The sequence below is a fragment of the Triturus cristatus genome, chromosome 9, assembly GCF_964204655.1.
Source record: "Triturus cristatus chromosome 9, aTriCri1.1, whole genome shotgun sequence".
Lineage (NCBI taxonomy): Eukaryota > Metazoa > Chordata > Amphibia > Caudata > Salamandridae > Triturus > Triturus cristatus.
This window is the reverse complement of record NC_140592.1, coordinates 884,756,540-884,768,568: the sequence shown is the minus strand read 5'-3', so window position 1 is coordinate 884,768,568 and position 12,029 is coordinate 884,756,540. Positions and strand designations below refer to the sequence as shown.

The 12,029-nt window shown below is 47.6% G+C and overlaps 1 protein-coding gene across 2 annotated transcripts in view; it reads left to right on the top strand.

Moving 5' to 3' along the window:
- The window catches only part of LOC146799022 (uncharacterized), a 158,436-nt gene that overhangs the window by 106,033 nt on the left and 40,374 nt on the right, over window positions 1-12,029 (top strand). The window contains exons 3-4 of one of the 2 annotated variants that reach the window (XM_085626419.1): window positions 3,403-3,465; window positions 3,693-3,742. The exons of the other annotated variant lie outside the window; for it this stretch is intronic. Of the exons in view, the coding sequence (XP_085482545.1) occupies window positions 3,403-3,465; window positions 3,693-3,731 (102 nt within the window). The 3' untranslated portion in view covers window positions 3,732-3,742. Of the gene's footprint in view, window positions 1-3,402; window positions 3,466-3,692; window positions 3,743-12,029 lie in introns of those variants that run through there. 2 annotated transcript variants of the gene reach the window in all.

Genomic DNA, 12,029 nt, shown 5'->3' with positions numbered 1-12,029 from the left:
GAGCATGAAACACATCCGGAAAGGAGCAGGTCACACTCTGACACATCCACGTGCACATGCAATCCCTGACGGCAACAACACATCTGCAGGTAAACCATGCCCAAAAGTCACAACTCCCACCAAGAGCCAAAATGAGCTAAGTCTGCAACATCTCGGCTCTGTAGAAGCACAGACGTCAAAGGCACACCACCTCACAGGGATAAGGGGCAGCAAAATCACAGCTGCAGGGGTGACTCACCCACAATGCAGCACACACACATAGCAACAATGGCACATCAACATATACGACAATGTGGTACAAAGTGTAACACTTTCAGGACAGAACAGATGACACAATTGGTTCTGCTTGTGCGTAGAAACAGGCCAATCACATCTGGCATAGCAGGAAACTGTGAGATGAAAATGTACGTGTACAACCTCACATCCATGATGTAGTTCAAATGTCCACTGTCCCGCATCAAATAGTCCGCTCCTCCCAAACAATGTACATTATCATGCAGTCTGTATGTAAACTTGAACAATGTGTCAACATATATGTCACAACACAATGTTAAATTGCACCTCCCCTTCACATTGCAGAGGGACAATCACCACGTCCTGTCGAGCAGACCATGCAACTCATCAGTGATGATGAAGAGGACCCCCACACCTTCGACACCGACGCCCTACAACAGCTCATACACAGCTACGGCAACCCATCTCCAGGAGCAGGCCAGCCCAGCAGCATCGAGGAGACCCCACCCCTGCACAGACCACACAGCAGGAAGCAACCACCACCATGGCTGGCTCCCAGCACCTCACTGAAGAACACATGGCATTCCAAGGCCAGGTTTTAGACTGCCAGAAGGAGGTGTCTGAACAGGTGTGGGTGGGCTTCAACCAAACTAGATGACATACGTGGGTGTCTGAGTCACATCAGGGACCACTTGCACTCCCTAACGGACACCCACAGTTCGCTCCATGATGTCAGCAATCCTTGCCCAACACCGCTGGAGTCATGCCTCTGAGAGGAGAACAACTGTCTAGTCAGAGTGGCCTCAGCGATGTCAGCGGAGAGTTGGCACAGGTGCTGAGGGTAATGGAGAACATAGAGCGAATGCATGCGGAAAGAACGGCTGCTACGGAGGCACACCAGCGAAAAGTTGTTGGGATCTTCCATGCCCTGCAGATCCTGATCATCGCATTGCTGCCACTGAGGCAGTCGCAGATGTATGCTGCTGGTACTTCCACACACACATTTATGGCCCCTGATGTGTCAGTGGCACACAGTGCTGCAGACCAAACATCAGCACCCACATGTCAGACAGATGACATAGAGGACGAAGAGGCTGGTGATTTCACCTGTGTAGTAAGAAGGAGCCAGTAGCAATCTACTCCGCCATATGCCCTGGTTCAGCTTGGCTCTGGCCCCTGCATCATGCCATGTAACAACACCTCCCACTGTCCCCCGAAATACACTGCGACACTCACCTTGGACCTCGACATGGACTGCTATATTCTGTTTGCTTAACAATGACACAGCAATCAGACTGCGGGCTGCACTCTTCCTCTTACGATGTATTTGTCAATCCCTAAATGACTCTGGTTGGCCCTCCCCTGGGCTACAATGTAATGTGGGGTTTGCATGGCCATGTGCTGCTCCATCTCCGACACTCCACTGAATGTGAATAAATCATTCAAATTCACACAGATGTGTCATGTCCATAATCGATCAAGTATGAAAGTATGGATGAATGTAAGGACATTGATTGCACAAGAAGGTATGCCCTGGGAAATTTAAGCAATGCACATGTGTGACCGTGACACAGAATTTGTCATTCTAATCAACACTCATCACAGTTGAACACAAGTGAAGTTGTGTAGATTTAATTAGCATGTGCGTGTCAGTACGGGCAAGACAAGGGCCACAACATGCAGACCAATGCATCAGACACTAACAGGCAGCATTCAGTCACGGTACAGTTCAGTTCCACGTGACAGGCATTGTGCATGTGCCCGGCATGTTCTGCCATTGTGTTGGTGGTTCACGTAGAACCGGCACTCTTCTGACCTGCGGCAGTTATGTGGATGATATGCCACAGCTCGGAGCAATGAGTTGTATGTGTGTGTAACGTTTGGACGTATTGGTTGTGTACGTAAGTGTCAAGGACATTCCATGCAAAAGTACCTCTGGCAAGGACATCTGTGTGGGGTGTGGATACGTTGCTCTTTCATTGGCGATGTGCATACTGTGGGAGTCGTCCTCATCTGCTAAGGTATCCCTCTCAGGGGGTGCCTGCCGCATGCAAGACCAAGGGCAGAGGTGCAGATGTCCTTCCGCCTTATGTATTGAGACAAAAGTGCTTTCATCCCTAATGTTAGTCTGACTACTGCTTGCATTCTGGAAATGCGATGTGGCTTTCACACTGCAAATGAGGCTAGGCCTTAGGCTTATGATGCAACAATAGCGATACACATACAACAGTTGGCATGTATGAGCCAAGAGCCCGAGTGGTCTTGCACTCCTTGTACAATCCCTTCGTGCGCGGCCGCACTCCGAGGGCATGCAACATTGTCGATCGCGGGCTGTGTGGCACCGACACTTCGATAGAGACACATGCATCAGTTGGTTTCCTGTCAAGCACAGTAACAAATTCACACCCCTACGCTGGCCTGGCGTACGCCGACCCAGCCCACTCGGCTTATGTATAAAGGGGGGGACGACCTCGCTACATGTCCCAGTTCTTCCTCACTGCCGGTGGTGACATGGCTGCGTCCACCTGGCACATCACGAGACTCAATCATAAAGGGTCCATGCCTTGCATTGCACATACTTGGTGGCACTGGATACATTGCGGCTGGCACAGGCCCTTCCGCCACGGGACGGTGACTTTTGGTGCACTGAGGTAGGGGCACCTTAAGTGCTTAGTGGGTGTGCAGCCTGTGATGATGCGCCGTTCTGGCTGTCCCAACTGGTAAGGATTTATGTGAGCCCTGCTGGACCGCAGTGTAGGCCACGTGGCGTTGCCTCGCGGTTCACAGAGTTAGTGGCACCTAAAGAGCTGGGTGGGTGTGCAGCCTGCGATTAAGCCTTGTGCACTGATATGATCCTTGACATTGCAAAATCAAGACCCAGAATCGTGTGTGACCTAGTGGCCCGCGATGCGGGTCTGCATGTTGTGGAGGCTGCAAAGGTCGCAAGCCCCGGGCTTGGAGCTTGCACCGGCATGTGATGGGCCCTCTTGGAGACACGCAGGTGGCCGAAGGTGAGCAGTGAGGCCTGGGTGCGCAGGGGCGGGCAATCACCGCTGGGCGGCGGGAGGGGCTGGGGTTCAGCAGCCTGTGTGCGCAGGGGCGGGCAAGCGATGATGGCGTGTGCAATGGTATGGACTCTGCCATGCATAATTCTGGGCTCTGTTTCAGATAGGGACCTGGTGGACTGCGGTGTATACCGGCACGTGGTTGGAGACACACCAGTGGCAGCAGGTGAGCAGTGAGGCCTGGGTCCGCAGTGTCGGCACTCTCTCTCCCTCTCCCCTTTCACTGTCTCCCTTTTTCTCCCTCTTCTTCTCTCTCTTTCTTTCTCTTTCTCTCTCTCTGTCTCCCACTCAACCTTTCACTCTCTGTCTCTCCCTTTCTTGCTCTCTTTCTCTCTCTGTCTGTCCTTTTAAGAGCGCATGACTCACCTTCTTATCTTGAATTTTGTCTTGCAGGCTGTGACTTACAGATTGTCCAGAGAAGACCCGCCTTGACTCTTCCAAATAGTTGTATTGAGTTTAAATTTAATAAAATATTTTGTTTGGGAATTCAAAGATGAATGAATGATTCTCCTTTTTCTGACCACACATGAATGTTATGTGTTGTAATTGTACGACATCAGGCGAATTGTTTTGTTCATGATTTCTTAAAGGTGATGCAAAATATCTTTGTCCATGGGTCGGGGGTGCCCTGGGTAGGGGCCCGGGGGGTGGGTGGGGTCCTGGGTCTGGTGGTGGTGGGTGTTGTGGCCCTCTTGGGGCTCCGAGCAGCATGATCAGTAGCTCCATGGCATCTGTTGTTCTTCTGGTGTGGGTCTGGGCTGGGCTCCCTTTTTATGGTGCAGGTTGTCGTCCGACTTAACACCAGGTAAGAGCAGGTGTTAAATCCCTGTTGCTAACGCGCCTTATCAGATGTTTTGTGTTTTTATCGCCCATCTGGCTGGTCGTTGAGAATGTTACGAAGTGGTGTAGTTGCGGCTTTTTGCACGGGAACGCCTACTCTGCATAACGTTAGCGTTAGTTGCCGGTGTCATCTGTTGCGATGGTTTTTGCGTCTGCTATTGGAAAACTGATGAAGTTGGCTGTTAGCACCAGCTTGTGAATGGTGCGATATATTTATCGCCACTTTGGCTGCGATAAAGTGCCGCTAACTCGGCGATGAGTCCTTGAGAATATGCTCCATTATTTTTCAACCAAAAATGTCACAAGTAAACCAAATCTACATCTTTTTATCGACTCTAGGCATTGAATCATACCCCCCAAGTCCGATGTTATTAATGGGTTGTTGTTTTTTTCCTGTCATTTCTGGTGGGGAATTTGGACTCCTTGTTCTCAAAAATAACCACTAGGTGGCACCCGATACATAAGAACGGTGCAATCCCCAGTAGTCTTTAAAGTTCAAAACGGTACTACTACTACTAGTAAGTAGTCCAAACATGCTAGCTAAGTGAGAAACGCGGTGATCTCCAAATACCTGCAAGCTGTGTGCTTCTGACCTGCACCTGCCATCGTTTTCTTAGAAGCGGCGATGAACACACTTTTAAATTGAACTGACAGAGTGAATCGCATGTAGTAACTGTAATTCATTTCAGAGCATTGCTAGGGCTGATGTCAGATGTTTACCTGGTCGTATCTTAAACTCAATTTGAGGAAAGTGCAGGTGGAACTAAAAACCTCATTGACCAAAGCCACCGGAAATTAAACAAGTATTTAATATGCTACGACATAACGGGCATATTCGTAGAGTGTACGTGTCTCTTGGCGATCTTAGCAGAAAACAGGTATTTAAAATTAGCCAACTCCATGGAATGGAAAACTATGACTATTTCTGTAGTGATGACTGCCCCTGATTGGGCGCAGGGGCGCTTTAAGGGCGGCGCGCTGATCTGCAGGAAGCCAGCAGTTATGGTTGAGTCGTGAGGACGGATTACAGTTTTTGACGCAGTTGGCACGCGGCTAGTAATAGTCTACTCATGCATATTTAAACTTCCAACTCCTACTTTATGGACATTATTGATTGTCATGCATTTGAAGCTATGTGTGATGCTGTACCACATTAGTGACCTCGTCATCCATACTGAGAATACAAGTGTCATGCGGATTGTCTCGTGGCAGTCATGTTATTTAAAAAAAAAAAGTATCCGTTTATATTCTCATTTTATCGATCTTGGAAGAGTGAAAGGCAGACTAGACCCACTGGGATTCCAACATGTCTAGCTGCTTACATCCTGGTGACTATATAATGACTATGCACTGCCAGTAGTTTACAGACAAGCGGTTACGCGGTTTTAAAACTGTGCTCAGCCAGGGCTGGCCCTAGCACTGGTTGCACGCGGTGCAACAGTCTTTTTTGGCGCCCCTCCCCCATTAATTCCCTCACTACCATTCACCAACAATACGCCTCATCTCTCTATGGCACTGTGGAAAAGTAGGATCTGCTTTCAAGGTCACCCCCACTTTTTGCTGGTGTTATTTTGTGTTTTTTTAGTCTGACTGGGATCTTGCTAATCAGGACCCAAGTTTGTGATTCCTCCCTAAATTGGACATGGTGAGTATTTAAGTACCCCCCCAGATTGGCTACTGATGTACCCTTGTAAGTCTCTAGTATATGGTACTAAGGTACCCAGGGCATAGATACACCAGGGCCCCCCCATGGGATGAAGCATGTATTATGCCAGCCATGAGGGACCACTCAAATTGTGACTACAGGCCTGCCATTGCAGCCTGTGTAAGCTGGTGCTAGGCACCACTTACGACAGATATAGGTTTACCTATATCTGAGGTCACGGCATTTAAAACCTATAAGTTGCCCCTAAGGCAGGCCTTTCAATTCTAAAGGCAGGGTGCTCGGTTCTAAGTATGAGGGTGCCTCTGCATGAGCAGGACACCCCTACAACCTTCGGAGTCCATTCTACTGGGTTGTGAGTGAATCAGCCATTACAATACATAGAGTGGCAATTTGTCATTACCCGATGGCCATCCTAAACTGGCTGTGTATGGAATCAAACATGAAATCATACCCCAACACCATAAACAGTGTTGGGGGTATGATTCCATGCACTGTAACGCTCCTCCGGGAGCCCTCAGTGCTCCCGGAAACAGTCTTCTAGACCCGGACAGCAAGCAATGGCTGCTGCTGACCAGGGACACCATTCTGCCCCCCCTCCCCCGCTGCTGATCCAGGCTCGGCAGAAGAAGGCAGGACAAAAGGTTTCTTGTCACATGGCGGTGTAACCACCTACCAGACAGGATTTAGTGTGTTGGGACCGGGTGGGGGCACTTGCCAGCGCCACTGAGACTGCTTGAATGGCACATTTGGTGCCCTCTTTGCATATTCCAGTTTAAACCAGCTCGGGGAGCTGTTGGCTCCCTCTCTGGCGTGAAACTGTACAAAATACATGGGATTATGCTCCCCACTGTCCAGCCCCTCCTCTGGGAGGGACCCCACTCTTTAGGGTACTTAAGTGCTTACCTGTGGGTGGATCCCTAGATTTGTCGTGGACAAGATTCAGATCCAACTCCACTTCATCCTTGACTTTCTGGGCACTCTGGACTTTGTGTTGGCCAGGTCCTGTGGACATCTAAGACACCTGAAGGAATCTCCCTTGGAGCGAAACAGTCACTCCCCTGCATCTGCAGGCACCGCAACGCAGCTGATCGGTCTACTGATCCTGGGGTTCCACGGACTCCGAAAGGCTCAGCAACACAGGTGGTGGTTCCTCCCCTCAAGACCTGACCTGTCTTCATAGCAAGTTTGAAGCCAGTATGCCACATTGGAACCACTGGAGCAGTACCTCTGTGCACCACCTTGACTTGCTGTTGCCAAGTCTGGTTGACTCTGTCCTCCAGAGATCTTCGGGCTCAAAGAAGCTCCAGCCTCAAGCATCTCCTGCAGCCAAGATCTTCATCTTCACCACATCGTCTGCACCGTGGCCTTTCATCCCTGGTGATCTGTTCAAGGTCCACTTGCGACTAATGTGCCTCTGGGTCCTCTCAAGGGTCTTCTTTGGCTCCAGTGGGCTCCCCTGCTTGCTCGGGCCTGCTCCGACTTAGCTGATTGTGGTGAGTCACTTGGACCTTGCTAGTCCCGACGTTGATCCTTTTTCAAATCCTGCACCTATTGCTGTTGCCAAAGCTTGTTGATGCCTCCCGGCAGACACTGACCTCCTAACTCTTGACACCCGATGTGGGACGGCTCCTGGTCACCTTCACCGTTGCCTGGTCCGCACAGCTGCAACTTCAAGGGCACCGTCAACTATCCTGCATCTATCAACATCGGTGGGCATTTGTCTTCCTTGCCTCCTGGTCACTCCTGAGTGGCATATACTCTGCCCCCTCTACTTGTAGGTTCTTCTCACCTTGAATACAACTTAGGGTTCCACCGGACTCTATCACCTTCTTCGCCAGCGGCATCTTTACTGAAGTCCTCCATTGTGGTCTATGGCGATTTCTGACATCAGTTCACATATATGCACCTGCCTTCCCTGGTGTAGGTATCCTGGTTCCTGGGGTGTCCACGGGTGGAGTGATTCTCCAACCTTCCATCTTCTATTGGGTTTCCTCAGGGTCGGGTCCTTGTTCTTTAAAACTGCGACTTACCCATCAACTTGTACTGAGCACGCGGTAGTGTTTCCACTCTGCACACTACCTCCGTGGGGTTCCTAGATACTCACCCTGGGTGGTTCCTTAGGTCCCCGACTCTTCTACGACCTCTGGGTCAACATAGATCGTGGTTCACTTTCCACTTAATTAGTATATGGTTTGGTCTCCCACTGGAGACCACTGTGTATTTGTGCTACTTACCTGTCCTTTACTGAAGTATTGTGGTTATAGTTCCGGGTATGAGATATTGCAATGTGTTAGTGAGTGATTATAATAAATACCTATTTTTGTAAGTACACTGTGTGGTTCTTTTTCACTTAACTCACACCATAAGATTACATACTGGTAAAACAAGCTGCTTTACACTCCTTCTGGACTAAGCCTGAAGGCTGCTCTCCACAGCTACCATGGTTGTCTAAGACCTCTGAAATCACCATAAGGGTTGGCTGGATTAGTGCAGGGCTACAGTTACATAAGTGAGCACCATATACTAAGCCAGCCTCCTACAAAAACCATTCTGACAAACATTTCATTTTTTATAGCGCTACTCATAGTTTACTCACACTCAGTTCTGCGATCTGCATGGTACATGTTCTTTGTAGCATGCACATTAACCTTCTGCGCTGTATGGGTGGCAAGAGTGCCTATGTGAGTGCATGGTGAGTGATGCAACAGTGTGAGAGTAGGGTAAGAGGAGTGACTGCAGGGTGAGTGAGGTCACCATATGAATTTGGATGTGGATGTAAGTGCAGAGTGGGACGAATGAATGAATGAATGAATGGTTAGGGATGGGCTTGTTTGAGTGAGATTGCAGATTGAGCAGTGAGTGGGACTGCAGGGTGAAGTACAGGGTGAACAGCGCAAGTGCATTGTGATCGCTGTGAGTGCTGGGTGAGCGTGAAAGTGCAGGACGAGAATGAGGAGCGAGTTATCCGAATGCAGGGTGGATTCTCAGACATTTGAAGTAACTCAGCATGTTATTGACGGCGACGTGGGTTTTCAGATATAGGGTAAACTATTGCTGTTATGGCATAAATCAGGGATCGAGGGAGGAGGAAATAAATAATGTGTTGATCCTGCAACAAACTTTCAGTTTTATGATTAGGGTTGCCAGCTCATTATTTTGATGTACCAGACGGTACAAAAATAAGCAGTCACCTAAAGCCGTATTTTCAGGACTTATCTGTGCATACTTCGAACAGCAAATATAAATAGAAAGCACTTTTAATTGTGTTCTTGGGCTGCCTAAATAATCCATGACTGATAATTAAAGGGAACACAGACAGAAAAGTCACATTCCAAAAATAAATACATACTTTTTTATTTATAACCCTATTTAGTGTCCGGACAAGGTCTTTGCAGGCTCTTTAAACAACACATGGCTGGCATGTTTCTTTTGGCAACCCTACTTTATATTCCTTTTCATGAAATGCATTCTCACTCTACAGCAGTACATTTAAAATGCAAATGTAAGGAATAGGCAGAGTGAGGCCCAGGGGGTACTGGAACCAGAAAAAAACACTAAGCCTCCATAACCAGTTTACAAAGGTATGTAAATATGCAAATGGTCTTTAAAGACCTGTGTAAAATTCTGGTGTGCCGGAAATAAGACTCCAGACTCTGCCCAGCTGAGCCCACAGCAACTCTAGCTGCAGCAGCCCGGGCTGGGACACACAACGGGGGGGGTGGGCTAAAGCCCTTTCAGCCCTATGGACGTTGCTCACCTGACTGCCTCCATAATAAATGGAGAGACATGCATATTTATATTGTCGGTTAACATTCCCAAAGCAAACACAAGGAGATGATGGACGGAGCGCTGAAACTTTTCAGACACTCACCCTCAGTCACATATTTGGGTTGAATGCATCATCATTCTTTAGCTCACTTCGCCACCCCAGTTCAGACACAGCTAAATGCAAATCAGTCTTGACCCCAATCACATACACAACTCCCCGCCAAAACCTAAGTCCCAAGCTGTTCTGTTTTTGGACAGCATTCTTTGTATCGTTAGGTCTCTGCCAAAGCATGCCACTGAACATTGGGATTTGTTCTCCTCATAGTCACCTGGTTGGGCCCCACCACACTCCCAGCTATTGCGCTGGCTCTCCCGGACAACTATTGCATACTTAGATTGGACAGAGACTGCAGGACATGTGGTGCAATAGCCACCGTTTTCAAACATGCTCTCAAATTCTCACTCATAGGTACTCTCCACACTTACTGGGCTGAGGTTTGTATTTTCAAGTTAGAACTCTCTCCCAAAAATTGTCGGAAAGGAGACCTGTTGTATCTCCCTCCAGGGCCCAAAAAATAATTCAGTCAGTGCTTTACAGAACATGTTGCTACCCATGTTTTAGCAAACAATAATGTCTTATGCTTGGTGATTGTAATTTTCATGGGGCGGACTCCTTAAATGTGGAGGTTGAGCAATTTACTTAAGATTTAACCACGCTTGGTCTATATCAGAAAGTCAATGAACCCACCCATACGGTGGGGCATATGCTTGATCTAATCTTTACAAACTGATCATTTTTTAATCCATTTCCCAATTCCTAAGATAATCGATAGAAAAAACTAAAATAACTACTAAAACATATCAAGACCTTGAAGTAAAGTCACTCCCGATGCTTTCACTAAAAAGTATGAGTTTACTGTTGCGTCCATAGATCTAGACATAGACCAAGCATTATTACACTATCATAGAGCCTTAAATTTGGCACTGGATAAGTTTGCTCTTCTCAAATCCTGTTCTCCATCCAAACACGGAGGGCCAGATTTACAAGTGGCTTGTGCCACTTTTGCGTCACTTTTCCCATGTTAAAAGTGACGCAAGAGTGGCACAAGGGGCTTGTAAATCTGTCCCGGAGTTCATGCGCCTTGGCATACATCTGAATTGAGATTAGAAAATGCTTCCTGCAAAAAGCTGGAGACAATGGCGTAGAACACACGATCTATCTGACAAGGAGGCCTATATAGCATTCTTAACGACATAATATCAAAAGAGCTCAGAAGTGCCATATTTCAGATCATTTTGTGGCTCAAATTTCATCCCAGTTGTGATGAGCCCCTCAGTGTGTAGTCAGTCTTCTGGTCTCTGGTATGCCACCAAGAATACATCCAAAAACACAACTGACAGTGCAGTTTTTCTAAAAAAATAATTTTAATTGGCAAAGCTTTAAAAGCACATCTCTGAAATATGCTCATTCACTCCCGTGTCTCATTCCTGTAGCACATTTTTTCACCTGTGGACTTTACCGGGGTGAAAATGTGTGACAAAAGAACACAATGTACTTATCTAAGAAGACTAAACCACATTATTAAGAGGTGGGCGATAGTGGGCTATCAATTAACTTGAATGTGGTGCCCACATGATTCTTAGCTCCTTTATCTCATGTAGAGGTGGGTGAATCACCTTGTGGAGGTTTAGCTGGTCCAGCCATCGGTAACCCTTTTGCGTCAGACCAGCTTCTGCAGCACTGTCATTGCCATGGTGTGGCTAGGCTCACCCAGTTTGGGATGAGTTTTTCAGAGCTGTTTTTCCATGTCCACAAGTCATGCTATCGAGAATGAGAAAAAGCAACAATGTCTCAGCATGTATGGGGCATTTATTTATTTTTCAGACACAAACTCCAGCTGAAAAACAAACAATTACCAACCACGCCTCCATGAGATGGCTGACTGACTGGTACTGCACACTTTCACGGAAAGTTATTCTGCTGCATTGGCAGTAGCACTTAGGCGATAATTCCTTGCCCTTGTAGCAGGGAGCTTTAAAGATGATGGGCTAACCTGCATTCACATGAGCTTTCAAAGACAGTCATGTTTGAAGGAATTAATTCTACTACCACTTTGGGATTGTTTTACTCAAATCCAGAAGAGCGCCCATCTGATACCACAAGGGGTTAGCTGTTTGCCCTCCTATAGAAACCTATTTGCACCCATGCCTGATGGTGAGGTGCTGATCAGACTGGTCAATACTGATTTGCTGCAATCAAACGATGAGACAAATTTCATCTAAGAAGGTGTCATCAGTGAGGGAAGTCAGCTCAAATACACTCCCGAATTTTGGACTGGATTTGAATTTACAACTCCTCCATGTACCATCCCTGAGCCTATGATTATCCTCCACCACTGACTCCATGAGTTATCTATCAGGCATAGAGAATGCAAATAGGTCACTTCTTCACTAGG